The 16,766-nt window shown below is 37.4% G+C and overlaps 1 protein-coding gene across 1 annotated transcript in view; it reads left to right on the forward strand.

Annotated features, from left to right (window-relative positions):
• Window positions 1–16,766, forward strand: part of USH2A (usherin) — a 640,561-nt gene that overhangs the window by 178,026 nt on the left and 445,769 nt on the right. The window contains exon 20 of the mRNA XM_032466772.1: window positions 6,627–6,857. Within this exon, the coding sequence (XP_032322663.1) occupies window positions 6,627–6,857 (231 nt within the window). The remainder of the gene's footprint in view (window positions 1–6,626; window positions 6,858–16,766) is intronic.

A 16,766-nucleotide genomic window follows, 5' to 3' on the forward strand; every position in this document is an offset into this window, starting at 1 on the left:
TGTTGATGTTGGATCCGTGATGCTACGTTCTGAGGAGCCCAACTTCAATTCTATAGATCACAAAATAATAAATTTTGTCACACCAACATTTAATGCATGTACACAGTGCATTAACTGTAACTGTAGTACATTTATTTGTGCTGGAGGAGACTTGAAATTGATTTAAAAATCAATACTTTGCTGTCAGAGAAGCAAGTGTTACAATGCATTTAAGTAGTTAATTGCATAAGCCCCATAAAAGCTTCAGGTTTGGGTACCAGGGATACCATAATTACAGCCCAAGCAACTCCCTTGTATTAATGGTAGGCTTTAGGGAACAGTGCTTGTTGTCATCATTGCTGCTGGGTGTGTGGTTCAGAAACCGTGGATCCTAGCCTGCCTCACGTGTAGAATGCGAGTTACTTGCAAGTCATTGATGATCCCCAGTGTGACAGCTGTTGGCTAAGGTAATGTTACTTACCAAGGAGGTTGTTCTCCTTAAGTTCCCTAAAAGCAGTGCTTCCTGGACCTCCCCTGGTATCACAGAACACATAGAAAAATCATAATATTTATATGGCGTGCTGGGGCCAAGAACAAAGTGGCTCAGAGCTGAAGCAGATAAGCTGGCTGATGTCCTGGAGGGCTGAGGGGATCCATATTACCAGCGCCCCTGCGTGGTTGAGTACTGAGAAGCACGGCTTGAAAATGTTCAATCAGAATTTTGAAACTGGATGAGATCCTAGCATAATTGGGTCTGTCATGCTCTTCAATAAATGAGGTACTACCCAGCAATTCCACTCCTGGGTGTATTTCCGAAAACAAGCAAGCAAACAAACAAAAGACACTAATCTGAAAAGGTGCCTGCACTGCAATGTCCAGAGCAACGTTATGTACTGTTGCCAAGATATCGAAGCAACCTAAGTGCCCATCAGCAGATAAATGGATAAAGAAGATGTGAGATACACACACACACACACACACACACACACACACACACACACACACACACAGAGGAATACTATTCAGCCATTAAAAAGAATGAAAATTTGCCATTTGCAACAACATGAATTGACTTGGAGGGTGTTATGCTAAGTGAAATAAGACAGAAAGAAAAATACTGTATGATATCACTTATATGTGGAATCTAAATATGACTAGTGAATGTTGGACAAAAAAGAAGCAGACTCGCAGGTACAGAGAACAAACTAGTATTACCAGTGGGAAGAGGGGAGGGGCAGTATAGGGGGAGGGGCTTAAGGGACACAAACCATTATGTATAAAGTAAGCTACAGGATATATATTTATAAATAAATCACTAGGCTGTACATAGAAATTAATGTTGTAAATTGACTATGCCTCAATGAAAATCTACAAGGATATATTGTACAACACAGGAAGTATAGTCAATATCTTACGCTAACCATAAATGGTGTATAAGCTCTAAAAATTTTGAATCACTCTATTATTGTACACCTGTAACTTCTATAATATTGTACATCAACTATACTTCAAATTTTTTTCCAAAAAAAAAAAAAAATGAATGAGTGAGGTACTGAAGAACATAGAGACCAAATAATGGATTAGCCAGTGTTCCATAATTAGGGTCCTAAACAGTGAGTCTAGAACCTAAGTTTTCTGCTTTTCAGTTTACATCTTCTCTCTTGAAGGAGACTAGAAAACTGAGAAGGAAATGGCAAAATAGATTTTGTTCTTCTTTCCTTAGTCAGAGAATGGATAGTCAACAAGGCAGCACTGAGAAACTTCTGAGAGTCTAGGGGAGAATCCTTTAGTCTCCTGGACACTGATTGGAGACACGTTGCCAACTGGGAAATCAGGGCTTCACGACCAGTCCTGGATTTCATGCTTAAGTCCTGGTCCCAGTGCCCTTTCACAGGTGTTTGGGCACAACATTGTGTGACAGACCACGTTTCCTGGGACAGTTTGCATCTCTGAGAAACAGTAGAATCATTTTCCACTGACGAGACGCCTGAGGATGTCTTCTGTTAGTCTGCTCGCCTCTCACCCCCGAGATGCGAGAAGGCTGTTCATTCTTAGTTTGCTGTCTTCCCGATAGAAAGTTGATGTTTTAAGATGTTGACACAGCCATGCAGTCTTCACAGACAACAGTCTTCCTTGAAAACACAGATTCGATTTTAAAGACCTGTCATCAGCCAGAGCTTCTGCTCATTTCTTCTATGGTTCTTATCCTAGGATGCTCAAACTCCACACTGCATAAATTTTGCAAGTGTAAATTTATGCATTATGATATGCTATTAATCAGATTATAAAGTAATAAATGCTGCATAAAGAAGAATGTATACTGCAGAGTGTTTTATAAAAGAATGCTTATAAATAGAAGAGCTAGACCAGAAATTGGATTACAGAGCTACTGCAAAAAATACAAGAACGTTGTAATTTTATTCCAAGTGGAAAAAGACTTTGCATGTTGTTATTCTTTGAAATGATGGATATTGAAGATCCATGTGATACTTTACATTTATAAGAGGATTTTCTTAGTAAATACAGATAGATTTTGAATGTGGGTGAATTGAGTCATTACATAGTATGTATTTTGAAAGATGTTTTATTGGCTAGTAATAATAGTGCCTTGTATTTGTACAGAAATTTGTTTTGTAAAACCTAAGGCAATTATGTGTATTGTTTTTAAAAGCAGTTATTGTCAAAGTATTCCACTGAACATTTATCCTTGTGGTGTTGGTGGGAAAACTGAGGCACATAGGTTTGAAGTGATTTATCTAAAAATCATGCAGAAATAGATAAAAAGTGAAAATTACAGTCTCTAAAAGTCTGCAGAGACTTTTCCATTGTTTTATGTTGTCTCTTAATTTACTGTTTTCTGATAACAAATTCATACCTGTATTCCCTGTGCTTTTATGTCTGAGCTATGGTCTTCTACCCACCCTGTCTCTTAGTGAGTCTGTGTTTGTGTGCATGTGTTTAACAGTTCAGGAGTACGTATTTTTCGTATCATTTTTGCTTGTGTATGTGTGTGTGAGATCAGTCTAGTTTAATTGATTGAAAATTCCCTTTCTGGTCTTAGGGGAACTCTGAAGATAATGACTAGGTAGGTGCTCACCCTTTGAAGCAGGCTGGGTTGACTCCCCGCAAGTGAAACTATAACCTACCAGCTGCAAAGGTGTTTATTTTTAAGCAAGTGAATAAAAATGTGTATATACATATTTATACAAATACGTGTGTGTGTGTGTGTGTGTGTGTGTGTGTGTACACTCTAGTTCCACTCATTCTTTGTACTCGACTTCCTAAGAGCAGTTTAAATGCTTGGTGGAGTAATTCTCCTGTGAACCTAGAAGCTCCACCACTTGTTAAATAGTCAGCATGAATTTTAGTGGATTCTCAATGCACACGTGTCCTCATTGATAATAATCATTTTGCCATATTTAAAAAATTGTGTCCTCTCACTTTTAGTAGATATTAAAACAAACAGAAAAGCAACCTGTCGAGTTGCTGGAATTCCTTTTATTTTGTTTGACTTTGAAATTATATTCCTGCTTAAGATGTGATTTTGGATTATGTATCAGTGGGGAAAGAACTCTGAATACAGTGGTGGTACAGAGCTTCGTTATCCTCATCCACCTGGGTGACTGGAGTAAAGCAAAAGACTATCAAATGTCAGACAAATGGGACCTTGAGAAAGAAGCAGCTTTTAAGTAAAAATAAAATTCTTCAGTTATTAAGAAGTATAGGAAGCTTATTCATAATTTCACTAAATATTTAGTTAAAATGGAAATTCTGTTCTTAATACATCAAATATGTTTAATTTGTGATTCTCTAAGTCTTTGCTGTACAACATAGTAGCCATGGTAGGTATATATGTGGCTATTTAAATTTAAAATAAAATTAGTAAAATGAAAAATTCCAGTCCTCAGTCTTACTAGCCACATATTAAGTGCTCAGTAGTCATTTGTGGCTAGTACCCACCACATTAGACGGTACAAATCTAGAACATTTCCACTAGAGAAAGTTCTATCGGTTATCACTGGAATAGAGGGTATTTTTCAAACTTAAACGTTCAGGTCCTTGTATCCAGAACACTAGGGAATCTTAAAGGGAATACAGAAAATGTAACAGAAGAAATCAAAATTCCTCTTTTGTGCTTCTGAGTAGCAAATTTTAGACAATTAAAAAAGATGTAATCGGTCCTCCATTGCTTCCCTGAGCCCAATACTCAAAAATTTTGACAGTCCTCCTTCCGCAGTTAAGCTAATAGCCAATAATGGCTTGCTGAACTTTTAATACAAAGACAGAACTCCAAACTCTGAAGATGAGATTAGTGGGAGAAGAAGTTTCTGCATCGCTTAGCTTTTCATTTTGTTTTGGATTATTTTGAAGAGGGATCATAGCTTATAGAAAGAAATCTTTGAGAACCCACCATGTAGCTAATTTTTGGCAAAGAATACTAAAGGAAATCATGCATAAAATTTACAGATCCATATGTGTAAGAGCAAAAATATCACAGGGTTCGCAGCAGCAGCAGAAGAACAAAATTGTTAATTATCTTTCTGAGTTGATGAACTTTTTGCTCAGTGCCCTCTCTCCTTTACTAAACGTGAAAATAGAATCACAGTTAATTGTTTCTCTACGCAAAGCTGGCCAAGCTTTCTAGAGAGTAACACGTGGTCACTGTTCTAAGCTGTTTTAAGGTGAATTTTCTTTCTTGGTTTAAAGATACTAGTTTTTGTATTCACATCATTTTAAATTACATTTATTGAAACAGGCAAAGACTGTGCCTGCATAAGGCTGTGTTAACATATGTGTAAATGAAAAGTCCACAGCCTTCGTTTAGGTCCTTAATAAATAGGCCTGGTGATTACGACGTTTTTTTTCCTTTCTTCACTTTCACCCCTCAAGTCCAGCTGACACACTTAGAGTAGGTATTTATCTCATCCTACAAACTCAGCTGTTTTAAGAAAATAAAAATCAAAACAAGCCTTCATTTTCAACAACTTTGTTATTAATCTGATTCCTTTCCAGTAGGTATTTTTATTTTTATTTTTATTGACGTATAGTCAGTTTACAATGTTGTGTCAGTGGTGTATAGCATGTTTCAGAAATACATATACATACATGTATTTGTTTTCATATTCTTTTTCATTATAGATCATTACAAGGTATTGAATATAGTTCCCTGTGCTATACAGAAAAAAATTTGTTTATCTATTATATATATAGTAGTTAGTATCTGCAGATCTCAAACTCCTCATTTATCCCTTCTTACCCGCTTCCCGCCCTGGTAACCATAAGTTTGTTTTCTATGTCTGTGAGTCTGTTTCTGATTTGTAAATGAGTTCATTTGTGTCTTTTTTTAAGATTCTACATATGAGTGATGTCATACAGTATTTTTTCTTTCTCTTTCTGGCTTTTCACTTAGACTGACCATCTCCAGGTCCATCCATGTTGCTGCAAATGACATTGTTTTATTCTTTTCTATGGCGGAGTGGTATTCCATTGTATAAGTGTACCACAGCTTCTTTGTCCAGTCCTTTGTTGATAGACATTTAGGTTGTTTCCATGTCTTGGCTGTTGTATATAGTGCTGTTGTTAACATTGGGATGCATGTATCTTTTTGAATCCAGTAGGTTTTAAGGAAAGTTTCAAACCTATTACTCCTGGAGCTTCTCTGGAGGCTCCAAAGGATTGCCTGTGTCCCAGGACCACAAAGCATGTCCCCAGCGTGTGTGTAGGCGCTGGGCACTCACTGCCCAAGGCCCAGGCCACTGCTGCTGGTGGTGTGGGCACTCCAAGGCCCATGAAGCTGCCCACAGTCTTTTATGCTGGACAAGACACAGGCTCGTTCTTCCATGTGGATGCTTTGTTTGGTTTTTGCTTTCAGAGTGGTTTTTGCTTGCTTATTTTAATTTAGACCAGATGCTAAATTTTAAAAATCAGAAAATTATGTGTAAAATGACTTTTTTTTTTTAAACAAAATATTGGCAGCATTGGGTCATCATTCCTAAATCAAGCGCTGGCTGCCACAACTTAGTTTACCTCCACCCTGTTCTTCTCTGATCCCACAGTTTCTTTGTCTCCCCAAGGAGCCCATTTCAACCATTTCCTTTACCTGCTTGGCTTCTGTGAATTACAGCCCTGACTTGACGCCTCGTTAAGACAAGGGCCTCTGTGCTTTGTGATCATTAACCATTGGCTGGTAGTCACTGGTTTCACAAGGTGTAACTCCTGGGTAGGGTAGCTCCCACTCAAGGGATTTCTCTAGAAAACGGAGCAGCCATGAGCCATGAGAGACCAGCGGGCACAGGAGCTGTAGCCCTGAAGCACCTGCTTAGTAAAGGGAATCTGGGTGGGGCACCAACAGAATGTAATGTATAGTATCTGTTAATGGAATAAGAGAAAATAGAGAAATTATTTGTAAGAAAAAAATTTGTTTAATGATAAATGCGTGTTTATTAGTCATTTAAATGTTCTTTAGTCACATTTAAGATGAACTCTATCTCATGTTTTCAGTTCCTAGAACCATATGAATATTCGAGACCATGCTGATTTGATTTTGAGTGTGATGTATGCAGGGACACGTGGACATATGTGTGCATATATGTGTCTGGAGACAGAAATCACATCCTTGAAAGTAACAAGGTTTTTCTAATACTTAGCGCCAGCCCAGCTGCAGCCACCTCTGGTTGAAGGAATCAACAGCACAGCCGTCCACCTTCGGTGGCTCCCACCTGAAGAACAGAATGGACCCTCCCCTATCTATCAGCTGGAAAGGAGGGAGGCATCTCTGCCAGCTTCGGGGGCCACGATGATGAAAGGAACTCGTTTCATAGGAAATGGATATTACAAATTTCCTAGCTCCACTCACCCAGTCAATACAGACTTCACTGGTAAGTGCTTGACATTGTTTTAAGAGGCACTGAGCCCTGAGGTGTTTCCAGTTATTTTGATGTCCCTTTACAGTGAATGTTTGCTATGCTTGTTTATAGAGACACTAATGTAGGCCTTTTATAACTTTGGTTCTGTCAACATATGTATCTTTTTAGTATTCTGGGAAAGAATTCAGGTAAGTGGAGGAAAGAAAGGGGGAAAAAAAAGTAGATGTGGAAAGGCAGGCCTATTGGTTCAAAGTATGTGCTGGAAATGACTCTTGGACAGTATTTACCAGACTGTGTTTCTCGGAATATTTTTCAGTTGCTCTATGAAGAGAGTTCTGTGGGCAAATGAGTTTGAGAAATGCCTATCTTATCAGAGAGTCCCAGTACACATCAGGTTATTAAAATCTCTAAAGAGAATTTTAAGAAAGCTATTTAACTTTGTTTAACTAAGTATTCCTAGAGCTTATTTGATGTAACTTTTTTTTTTTTTTTTTTAAGTATAACAACTGTTAATACCCCGCGTTCTGTGGAGAGCATTACAGGAAACAGTAATTTCAGGGATAACATACCTTTTCTGGGTCAGGCCTAGTCAAGTGAGGCACAAAATTTCAAGGCACCAAAAATCCAGTAATCAACGTAAATAGTGTTTTAGTACAATAGTTTTAAAATAAAAATCAGTGCAAATAAAGTCCCCAGTAAAATATAAAAATTTTAAATGAACGCAAGATCCACCCCTCACTGTGTGGCCTCATGTGTCTCATTTAATTCCTGGTCTTACTGGTATTACAGTATTTTGGAAGTCCTGTTACCTCTATGAGTTACAGTTTTTAAGTGTTATTTTATTACAGATACAGAAAACTATAATTATGATATATACTTTATTTTCCCATTTAAAGAAATTAAAAATAAAAATGTATATTCTGTAAACTCATGATGATATTCATTTAATCCATGAGAAAGTCATTGTGGAACATATAGCTAGCCTTTAAAATGTTGAATATGTTGAGGACAATGAAATGGAATTTGAGCTATAAAATGTAGCTCAAGTATCATTTTATTTTTACCTAAAATCGTAAATAGTTTGCTTTTAAGTGAGGATGGCTGCTGATGTATGTTTGTAATGAATCATGATTAAATTCTGGCTGAGATTATATTGAGATTAATGTGTGTTTCACCCCTGGCCCAGTACATCAAACTCCTCACTGAGTTTTGGAAATTCAACTGTTGAGCTCCCCTAAAATGCTCAGCTTCTGCTTAGTATTCGTAAAAGTCAAAAAAAAAAGGAGGGGGGAGAGGGAAGATAGGTATCTGGAGAAGAACCAATGGTTAAAAAGTGAAGGACTTTTTCTCAGATGGAACTAGATACTGCCTTCCTGGTCCAGCATTTGGCTCATGATGTGTTTCTTCGAGGAAACAGCCTTCATTCCCATTCATCTGGGTATCGCGGCAGCGAGCATGTCAGCTTGGATTTGCTGGCTAGCCAGCAGACAGATTTTTGATGGGATCACCTACTGTTGTTGCCGTGAAAGATAGAGTGGCCCGTCCACTGTTAATAAATTTAGTCGTCTGTGCTGTCTCCCTCACCGGCCTTATACTCTGAGGTGCAAGGGCTTGGGGCAGATGCAGTGTCTGGGAAGTTTTCCAAATTCCTCTTTAAAAAAGTTAGGCTGTAAACACCGGCCTCACTAAGCAGCATCCTTCTGTCTATAACAAAGCCTCCAGCTGCACGGAAAATGTGTTTGGAGCGCACATCATTTGAAGGACAAGGCAGGGAGATCACGGTTTTGGCTTGAACTGCTCCCTGGAGCTTTGGTGATTCCTGGAGAATAGCAGTTCTTCTGCATTCGGGCACGTTCTGGGGCCTTGCTAGCTCCTTTTTATTATAGCTTTGCTAACTTTTAAGGCTCTCTTAACTTTTAAAGGAATGAGGTCACCACCAAATGATTGGTTTGACCCTTTGACTCAGTTGGCAGGTTTGGTTGGAGACTTTTATTGAGCTGGTTTACATTTTTCATTATTTTCATTATGAAAATATTCATTATTATCATGGTTTAACTAAATTTATCCAATTATGAGCCAGGACTAGTTTACAAAATCAACTCAATGGTTTTCCTTTAACTTGCATCTTCTAGTGTAGAAAGGTGAGTGTATAATTGGCATCGTACATCTGCTTTATCTATATATTCTCTCACCCAATCCCTTGACAACCCTATGTACAAGTTCAAAGGTAAGTACTTTCCCCCACATGGTCCGTGAGAAAATGAGGCTCCAGTAACTGGCTCCCCAGAAAGTGCCACAGCTGCAGAATTTTAGAGGTAAAATGTGCATTGGAGGCTTTTGGTTCAGAAGCTGGTGCTTTGCCGCAGAAGGGGAAGGGGCACCCAAGGACAGTTCTTTGAAAGCTGTGGAATAAGAAGTATCTGAAAGTCATAAATGAGGAAAGGAGATGAAATCATTTCACCCAAATCTGCCTTGCCCAACACTGCTAAACTTTTCAGATTTATCTTTCGTATTTTTGGCTTTTTAGATAATGAACAGTAAATAGTATTGATGTTGTTTATTTGCTTGTGTCCCCAAAGACTTCTGGGGAAAAGATTTTTTCCCCATAGCAGTTAATTCTCGAGTGTTAATAAAGCTTGATGTTTAACACTGAGCAAAATTATTTTCAATGAGCTGAGCTGCTGTGTGTCCAGTAGAACTTTCAGTGCACATACCTGTGTATTTCATGCAGTTTTTCGACTCGGAGGTGTATTTAATGAGCAAATCCTGGAAATCTGTAAGATGATGAATTATATTGAAAAAGTGAATAATTATAAGAAGTAAGATGTCTTATTTTGATTCATTTCAAAATCTCAAACTCTAACTAATATGATTCCTGAAATATGAATAGAGATATCAAATAACTCAAAAACAAATATGCAGTGTTGTATATTATTATACATATTTTATATAAGAAAATGAACGTCATATTTCACCCATCAATGATAGGATTTGTAAATACATTCATAACATGTTCCGTGGTCATAGCAGTATGTTGAAATCCTCAGTATTATTATTGCAGTTGAAGAAAGGAATCTCTTACATAGCTCACCCTTTTTCCATATTTGCTTTAAATGTTTTTACCGCATATGATAGAATGAAAATAATTCAAACATGTTAATATATGCCTATGTTGCTTACTATTAGAAATTATTAACCTTGTTATCGTAAGGGTGAGCTCTGTCAAAATCTGGGGGTAAAAAATTAACCAAATGAATTTTGGGGGTCGATATCTTTTTGGTCCCCTTTCCTTTCTGATACAAGTGTTCTTTCAAAAATCTGATTTCCAGGAAGGTTATATTATCAGTTGTTTATATCATAGTACAAATAACTCTCCCATTTCTGTATGCTTAAGAATGAGGGCTTTGGGAGTAGGCTAACTAGTAAGTTTCAGATCCAGGTTCCATTATTTATTAGCTAAATGTAATTAGAAAAACCGCTTAATCATTTTTGTGCCTCTGCTTTCCTTTTCTTTAAAATTGGCATAATAATACTAATTATAGTATTGAGATCTAGCTGATAGATAAGGATCACAGGAGATAGCCCACCTTAGCACAGTGCCTGCCACATAGATTGCTTTACAGTCATAAACATTAGCTATTAGCTGTCACTCACTTAACAAATATTTATTAAGTGCCTACTATGAGACAGGAGCTTTCCTAAGAGTCTTCTGCAATTCATTAAGTCAGCATTCTATTAAGTCATCTGCCGCTACATGTACAATATATGTTTGCCTAAATGTTATATCTAGGGTATGAGTAATATGCAATTTCTATATTAAATTGTGATATTGAATTTTGTTTTTGAAAACAGTTAAATTAATCTACCTAGTGTTGAGACATTAGACAAACTGCTTTCCTGTGGGTCTGATCATGCTCATCCATTAAACCAAGGATTGTACTGGATGATCAGTGCCTTAACCTCTAAAATTCCAAGTCAGTAAACACAGGATATTTATGTAGCCTCAAAAATTCAAAATAGAAGTTATTACCAAGGCATCTGAGTTTAAAAACACTTAGCTTTTTAAATAAGTTGTTTTGTTAAAGTTCTTTCATATAATATTGCATTCACAATTTTAAGATTAACGTATTTTTATGCTTTTTTGCTACTATTCTGAAGAATTTATGGGGATAAGTTAACTTCTAGGGATAACTTTAGTGATATGGGGAAAATTACTCAACATGAAATGAATGTTCAATTTTTGGCTTATATCAGAGGATGTAAAGAAGCAGCAAATTAAACATACTTTCATGATCTTATAACTAGAAAACATCTGAATACTCATAATGAAATATTCCCTTGGTTACATGGGGTTAACAGTGCTTCATCCTTCCAAAACTGCACCCCCCCATCCCCGTCCACAGTTGGAAGGGGGCTATCGTTGTGTCTTCAGAGGGAAAAAAAAGATTTGCTTATTTTTTTTCAGGAATGCAGAGTAAATCCATTTGATTTACACAAAGAACTTAGTCCTTTCCATGTAATGCTAGTAATCCAAACGGAACCTGATAAAAACAGCAAACTAAAATCCTCAGACTGGCGTTCCAAAGGTGACCCTCTCTCTCCTTGTCACTTCTTTTCCTATTAGCGAAAACAGGTCCATGATCATTTGGGGGAAGGTTTGACTATTGTAGTATCCAGATGCCAATCACACCAGCCTTTTAAACTGCCTTTACTGGTGACCCTGCCCAGAAATCAGGAACTGCCTTTGGGGAGATCTTTGTAGCAACCCACTGGGGAGATGAGCACACGTGTGCACCTGGATGTAATTCCCTTTTATTTGTCTTCATGAAAAATGTGATTACTGATGTTGAATATCTTGCAGATGAGAACTCTGTACACTTTCTTCATAATAATGCCGTTCAAGGACACCAAATGATTGTCTTACGTTTTTGTCGCTTCGTACTTGCCTTCCCCAGCATGGCTGAACAAAAAGGCTTTAATACCCAGAAATACAATTAATTACCAAGCCATGAAGAGAGAAATGCAACCCCCTGAAATCAATATTCTTTAAAAGCATCTATTTTCTATTTTTTTACTCTGTGATATTGATACTTTATTATTTTTTGTATTATTTCTAGTGAACTGAGAGATTTAAACACTGCATTAAAGAAAAGCTGATTATAAGCAGTTACAGTGAAGGTACAAGCAGGACAAACTTCTTCAGATCCACTAATTACCAAAAGCATATTAATTCTGACCCTCAACACCCTTGATGTCCCAGTATTTGTTTTCTTCTGACTGGGAGCAAGTAGTTTTACCAGGAAGTGCTTTAAAAACAAAAAGAAATGAACAACAACAAAAAAAAACCCCAAAATACCTAAATAAAATGCCAAGTCTTTTCAAGGCATATTTAAATCACAACTTAATTTAAACTTTGATGTTAGATTTTGGCTATAGTTACTGAAAACCAAACATATAAATCTACGGCCTAGCAGTTTAGCAAGCAGGCAGCAATGATACAGAAAAACAAAGGCAAGAGTAAGAACACAGAACTTGGGAGCAAAGTAAAGAAGTGGGTCTCGGGTAATGACGAGGCTCTTCTGCGTAGGTGTTTCTGACTGGACAGAATCAGAAGAGATGTGACTGTCTTGTTGGGCTCATCTCTTTGGATGGGGAGGGACAAGGATCCAAATGCCTGTCTTCTTGGAATAACAGAAGTCAGACTAACCCATGATAACTAGGAACATTAAGAAGTGAATATTAAGATAGTTTACTTTTTATTCCCTTTGCTAGAGAGGTACAAGTAAATTCTCAGGAACTTTCAGGTGATGGTGGGAGAGGGCTATGTTTTTCCTCCATTCACCAAGTAGAAGGGAGCTGAGATCAAAGAAATGGGAGAGAAACCAACACAAGTGGATAGTGATGCTTGACAAGTGAAAATACCTCTTAATAGCATCTACTCTGCTCAACATGCTGCCCAACATGGCCTCAGGTGGCCAGCAAGCCAAGGTGGCACTGACCATGCCAGTACAATAGAATAACCTGTTCGTTGAAATAAACTTTCTGTTAGCTGCTAACACTCTTCTAAGTGGCTTAAAGCGTCAACTTTTCCCATCTCTTCTATTACCACATAAAGTTGTGTTGTTGCCTGAACATGCACACTATACGTGTGTTCTCACACACTCATGCCATTCTCTCAAACACAGGCTTTCCGCCCTGTCCTCGAGGTTTTTGATCATCTCAAATATACCAACTTAAATTGTCTAGTGTCTTTTTCTTAACAATATGTTGGCTATTTTGGGATCTTCTTTAAGACTTCATTGTGAAAGTATAATATGTTTCTGTCACTTAATGACCTTCTACATCAGTATAAGAGATTAATTTTAGTTCTCTTTTCATCCAATTTAAATGGGTAGAAAGAGGAACTTTGAGTAGAAAAAGAATCATACTGATGGCAGTGATAGCAAAACTAGCATCTATGAAGGTGACTGCTTTTGGATTTAGTAAAATGCACTGTTTTGTATATATTTTCTTGGAAAAATTAATTTAAAATATTTAAGTATCTATAGTTACTATTTTGTATCAGGATAAGTATAACATGCCTAAAAGAGTATAGATTAAGATTAACTTCATTTACAGTCGGGTAGAATTCCAGTAATGTCATTGTGAAAATGCTGGATCTTTCAAAGCCGAGTTCTAGTGGTCTGAAGAAATGTTTTACGAGATCATGCACTAAGCGTTTCATTGGAGTGAAGGAAATCCCAGGTAATCTTATGAAGACCACATTTAAGGTCTGTATATTGAAGGAAGCTCACAGAACAATACCCCTCAGACATTTGGAGATTCAAGAAGGGAAGGTCAGTTACATTCTCTTGACTGAGGCACAGTCTTAGCTGGGGGGTTCTTTGACCTTAAGTGCAACTTCAAAAGAGAGGCAGGAGGAGGAATAAGGAGGAAGAAATACCTTCTTAGTAACTCAGGTCATCGAAGTTATCTCTGGCAGTGGTGGCCGTGTCATCCCCACAAATAAAATGTGTCCTAGGAGAATTTCATAGAGGAAAGACAAGGACTTCTGGGAAGTTGATGAGAGTGAAGAATTTAATGATCTATCTAGCCAGGCAGAAAATGAACAAAGAATGTATATGCCTCTTTCTTGAATTCTCTGTCTCTTCACACGCCCATCCCCCAATCCATTTCTTCTGTGTTTACCAGAGTGAATTATAACTGATTGCTTGAGACAGAAACCTGGAAAATGTCCTTGGATACTACTTCTCCCTCCCTCCCTCACATTCCATCAGTTGATCCTCTACTGGCCGTTCTTCCTCTGATACATCTCTTGGAACCATCCACTAGTTCTACAGCCACTCGTTGTCCAGGTCTGTGTTGTAGGTCTCTATACCAAAAGTTTCACTCTCTTCTAGGCTGTTTTTCAAAATAATACTATTTCTCATCATCCTCTTGCTCAGAACCTTTCAGAAGTATTCCATCAAGATGCCCTACATGAACCCTTTTCTGTTTACCTGCTTACCATTCAGCCTGATCTCTTCATATACCTCCTGGTTTACTTTCCAGCAGTACAACTGTCTTTCAGTCCCAGCTGCTTGGAGGTACCCCATCCTCTTAGATTCCCAGGTCTTTGAAGATCCTGATGGTTTTGCCTGAAATGCCTTTATTGGCAGGCACTTCTCTTTCCTTCACCTGGTTAATTCCTGATCATCATTAAAGTGTCAACTGAGCTGTTCCTTTAGCCTCCCAACAGCCTCCCCCAGTCCCATGCCAAATTGAGGTCAGGAGTCTCTCCTGTGTATTACCGCAGAAACCAGAATTCCTCTGTTTTAACCCTATTACATGCCATTAAAATTGTTTGCTTTCTTATCTGTGTCCCAAGTAGACTGAATTTATGACTGTTTTCTTCCGTCATAACATTAATGCCTTGCCCATCGTAGGACCCTTACCAGATGTTCAGTAAGTGTTGAATAAAGAATTAGCTAAGTGAGTTAGTTAGAAAATGAAAAATCCATAAGAAAGTTTGCTTAGCTATAAGATTGGCTTAATAGTGACTTGCTATACACTAGGATACATCACATAATTTTGAGAGCTACCTTTCTGGAAGAACTGATAGCTTTGAGCAATAACTCAATTCTTTTAGTCTCTATTGGCCTAAGATGTATAAGAAAGAATGTTTTAAACGATATTGTATTAGTGGCAAAAAGGAATTCTTATTGGTGATCCTTAGTTTCTGGTGAAGCTACTTCTCTCTCAGTTACTACAGCTAGAGTAATTTTCTGCTCCACCATCGCTCTGACATGGTGTAGCTGGAAATGAGATGGTGCACGTCTCTTAGATACAGGATCTCCTTAGGCTTATTAAATTTTGAGTTAATGAACATTTTGACACTTTTACCTATACATATCATTAGGCCTTATTGCAGTAGGTTTCAGATGACAGTCATAATAAACATATGTAGTACAATAAAAAGCACTTTTAATCTTGAAAGTGCTTTATAAACAACAGTGATCAATGCTATGGATGGATTAACAGCATCACATGGATTGAATTCTATTTCAAGGGCAATGGAGATATTGATGTCAGCATTCTTGTTCATAAGGAAGGCAGCAGTAGCCGTAGTAGAAGTGCTGGTTCTGGAGTCAGATTCCCCAAGTTTAAAATCAACTCCTCTGCATGCTGGTGTTTAGTTTTGCATGAGTCACTTCCCTGTTCTCAAACTCAGTTTCTTCATCTCTAAAATGGATTATTGTAAGCTTTCAATGCAGGAATTACCTTAAAGAATTAGCACACGGTATCATAGTGGTCATTATTATTATATGTGCATGTACAATTTTTAAATCAGGATTTTGAATTATATGCTGTTCCATTCATACATATATTGTATGTGCCTAAACTACATAAATCTTGTTGATACTCTTTTATAACCTCTCTCTACTCCGTATCTCTCTGATCATTCATTTTATTCAGTCTATGAAGTTCTGACCTTTGTTATTTTACATTGCCTTCTCTCTCTAGAAGTCTGGATGTTCTACATCTCACGTCTGCATTTCTAGTGGCTACCTTTATATTTTAATAGGCATGTATCAATGTAACTCTATTTCTGATCTTTTTCCTATTCTCAGTTTTAAAAAATAAGACTCTCATTGTATTCAATTTTTTATCTACCAATCACTCCTCCTTCTGTCACCTGCGGTTTTTCTCCCAATTCTTTATTGTAAATGCTCTCTTCAAGATCACTGATAATTTTCAAAACAAGGGCTCTTTGTTAATCCTCGACCTGTGTGTCCCTAAACAATCATGGTATCATTATGTCCTTTTAAACATGTGAAGAAACTTAATACTTCTCATCAGGCTTCCCCTTCTATTTTTTTTGCAAAAATTTTTCAAGCCTTTGGCTCTGCTTTCTACATCCACCTTTAAATGGAGGAACTCAGTCATTTAGTCAGTGTCTTGTGAATCGTTCTCAATTTCATCCCACTTGCCAGATGCTATGATTGGTGTTTTAGAAAGGTTATTGAGTAAAACAGGTACAGTCCCTAACCTTAGGGAGCTTAAAATCTTGCAGTGATATCAGGCATCAAACAGGTAATTAAATAATTACAAGTGATTTCTGACCCCAGCTACAAGAGACAGAGCTGTCTCCAGCTGTGAAGCATATCAGAAAATCCTCCTGCTCAGAAAAAAATAAAAAGCTGGATAAAATTTCTTTAAAGTATGATAATCTAAAGATATTAGTGAGTATCTAGGACTGCCGGGACTTGTGAGATCAAGATCACAGAAATAAGAAAAACCATGTGGGTGAGCTTTTTAATTTATCTTTGTATTTTCCTTCTCTTTTATGTCCTAATTCCTATATTGCATAGTCTTGGATAGGGGTAGGGAACATGGCTTGAGAGAGAGAGACAAAAAAATTAGAGTCCAGAACCTACCAAG

Source organism: Camelus ferus, chromosome 23 (assembly GCF_009834535.1).
Source record: "Camelus ferus isolate YT-003-E chromosome 23, BCGSAC_Cfer_1.0, whole genome shotgun sequence".
Classification (NCBI taxonomy): Eukaryota; Metazoa; Chordata; class Mammalia; order Artiodactyla; family Camelidae; genus Camelus; species Camelus ferus.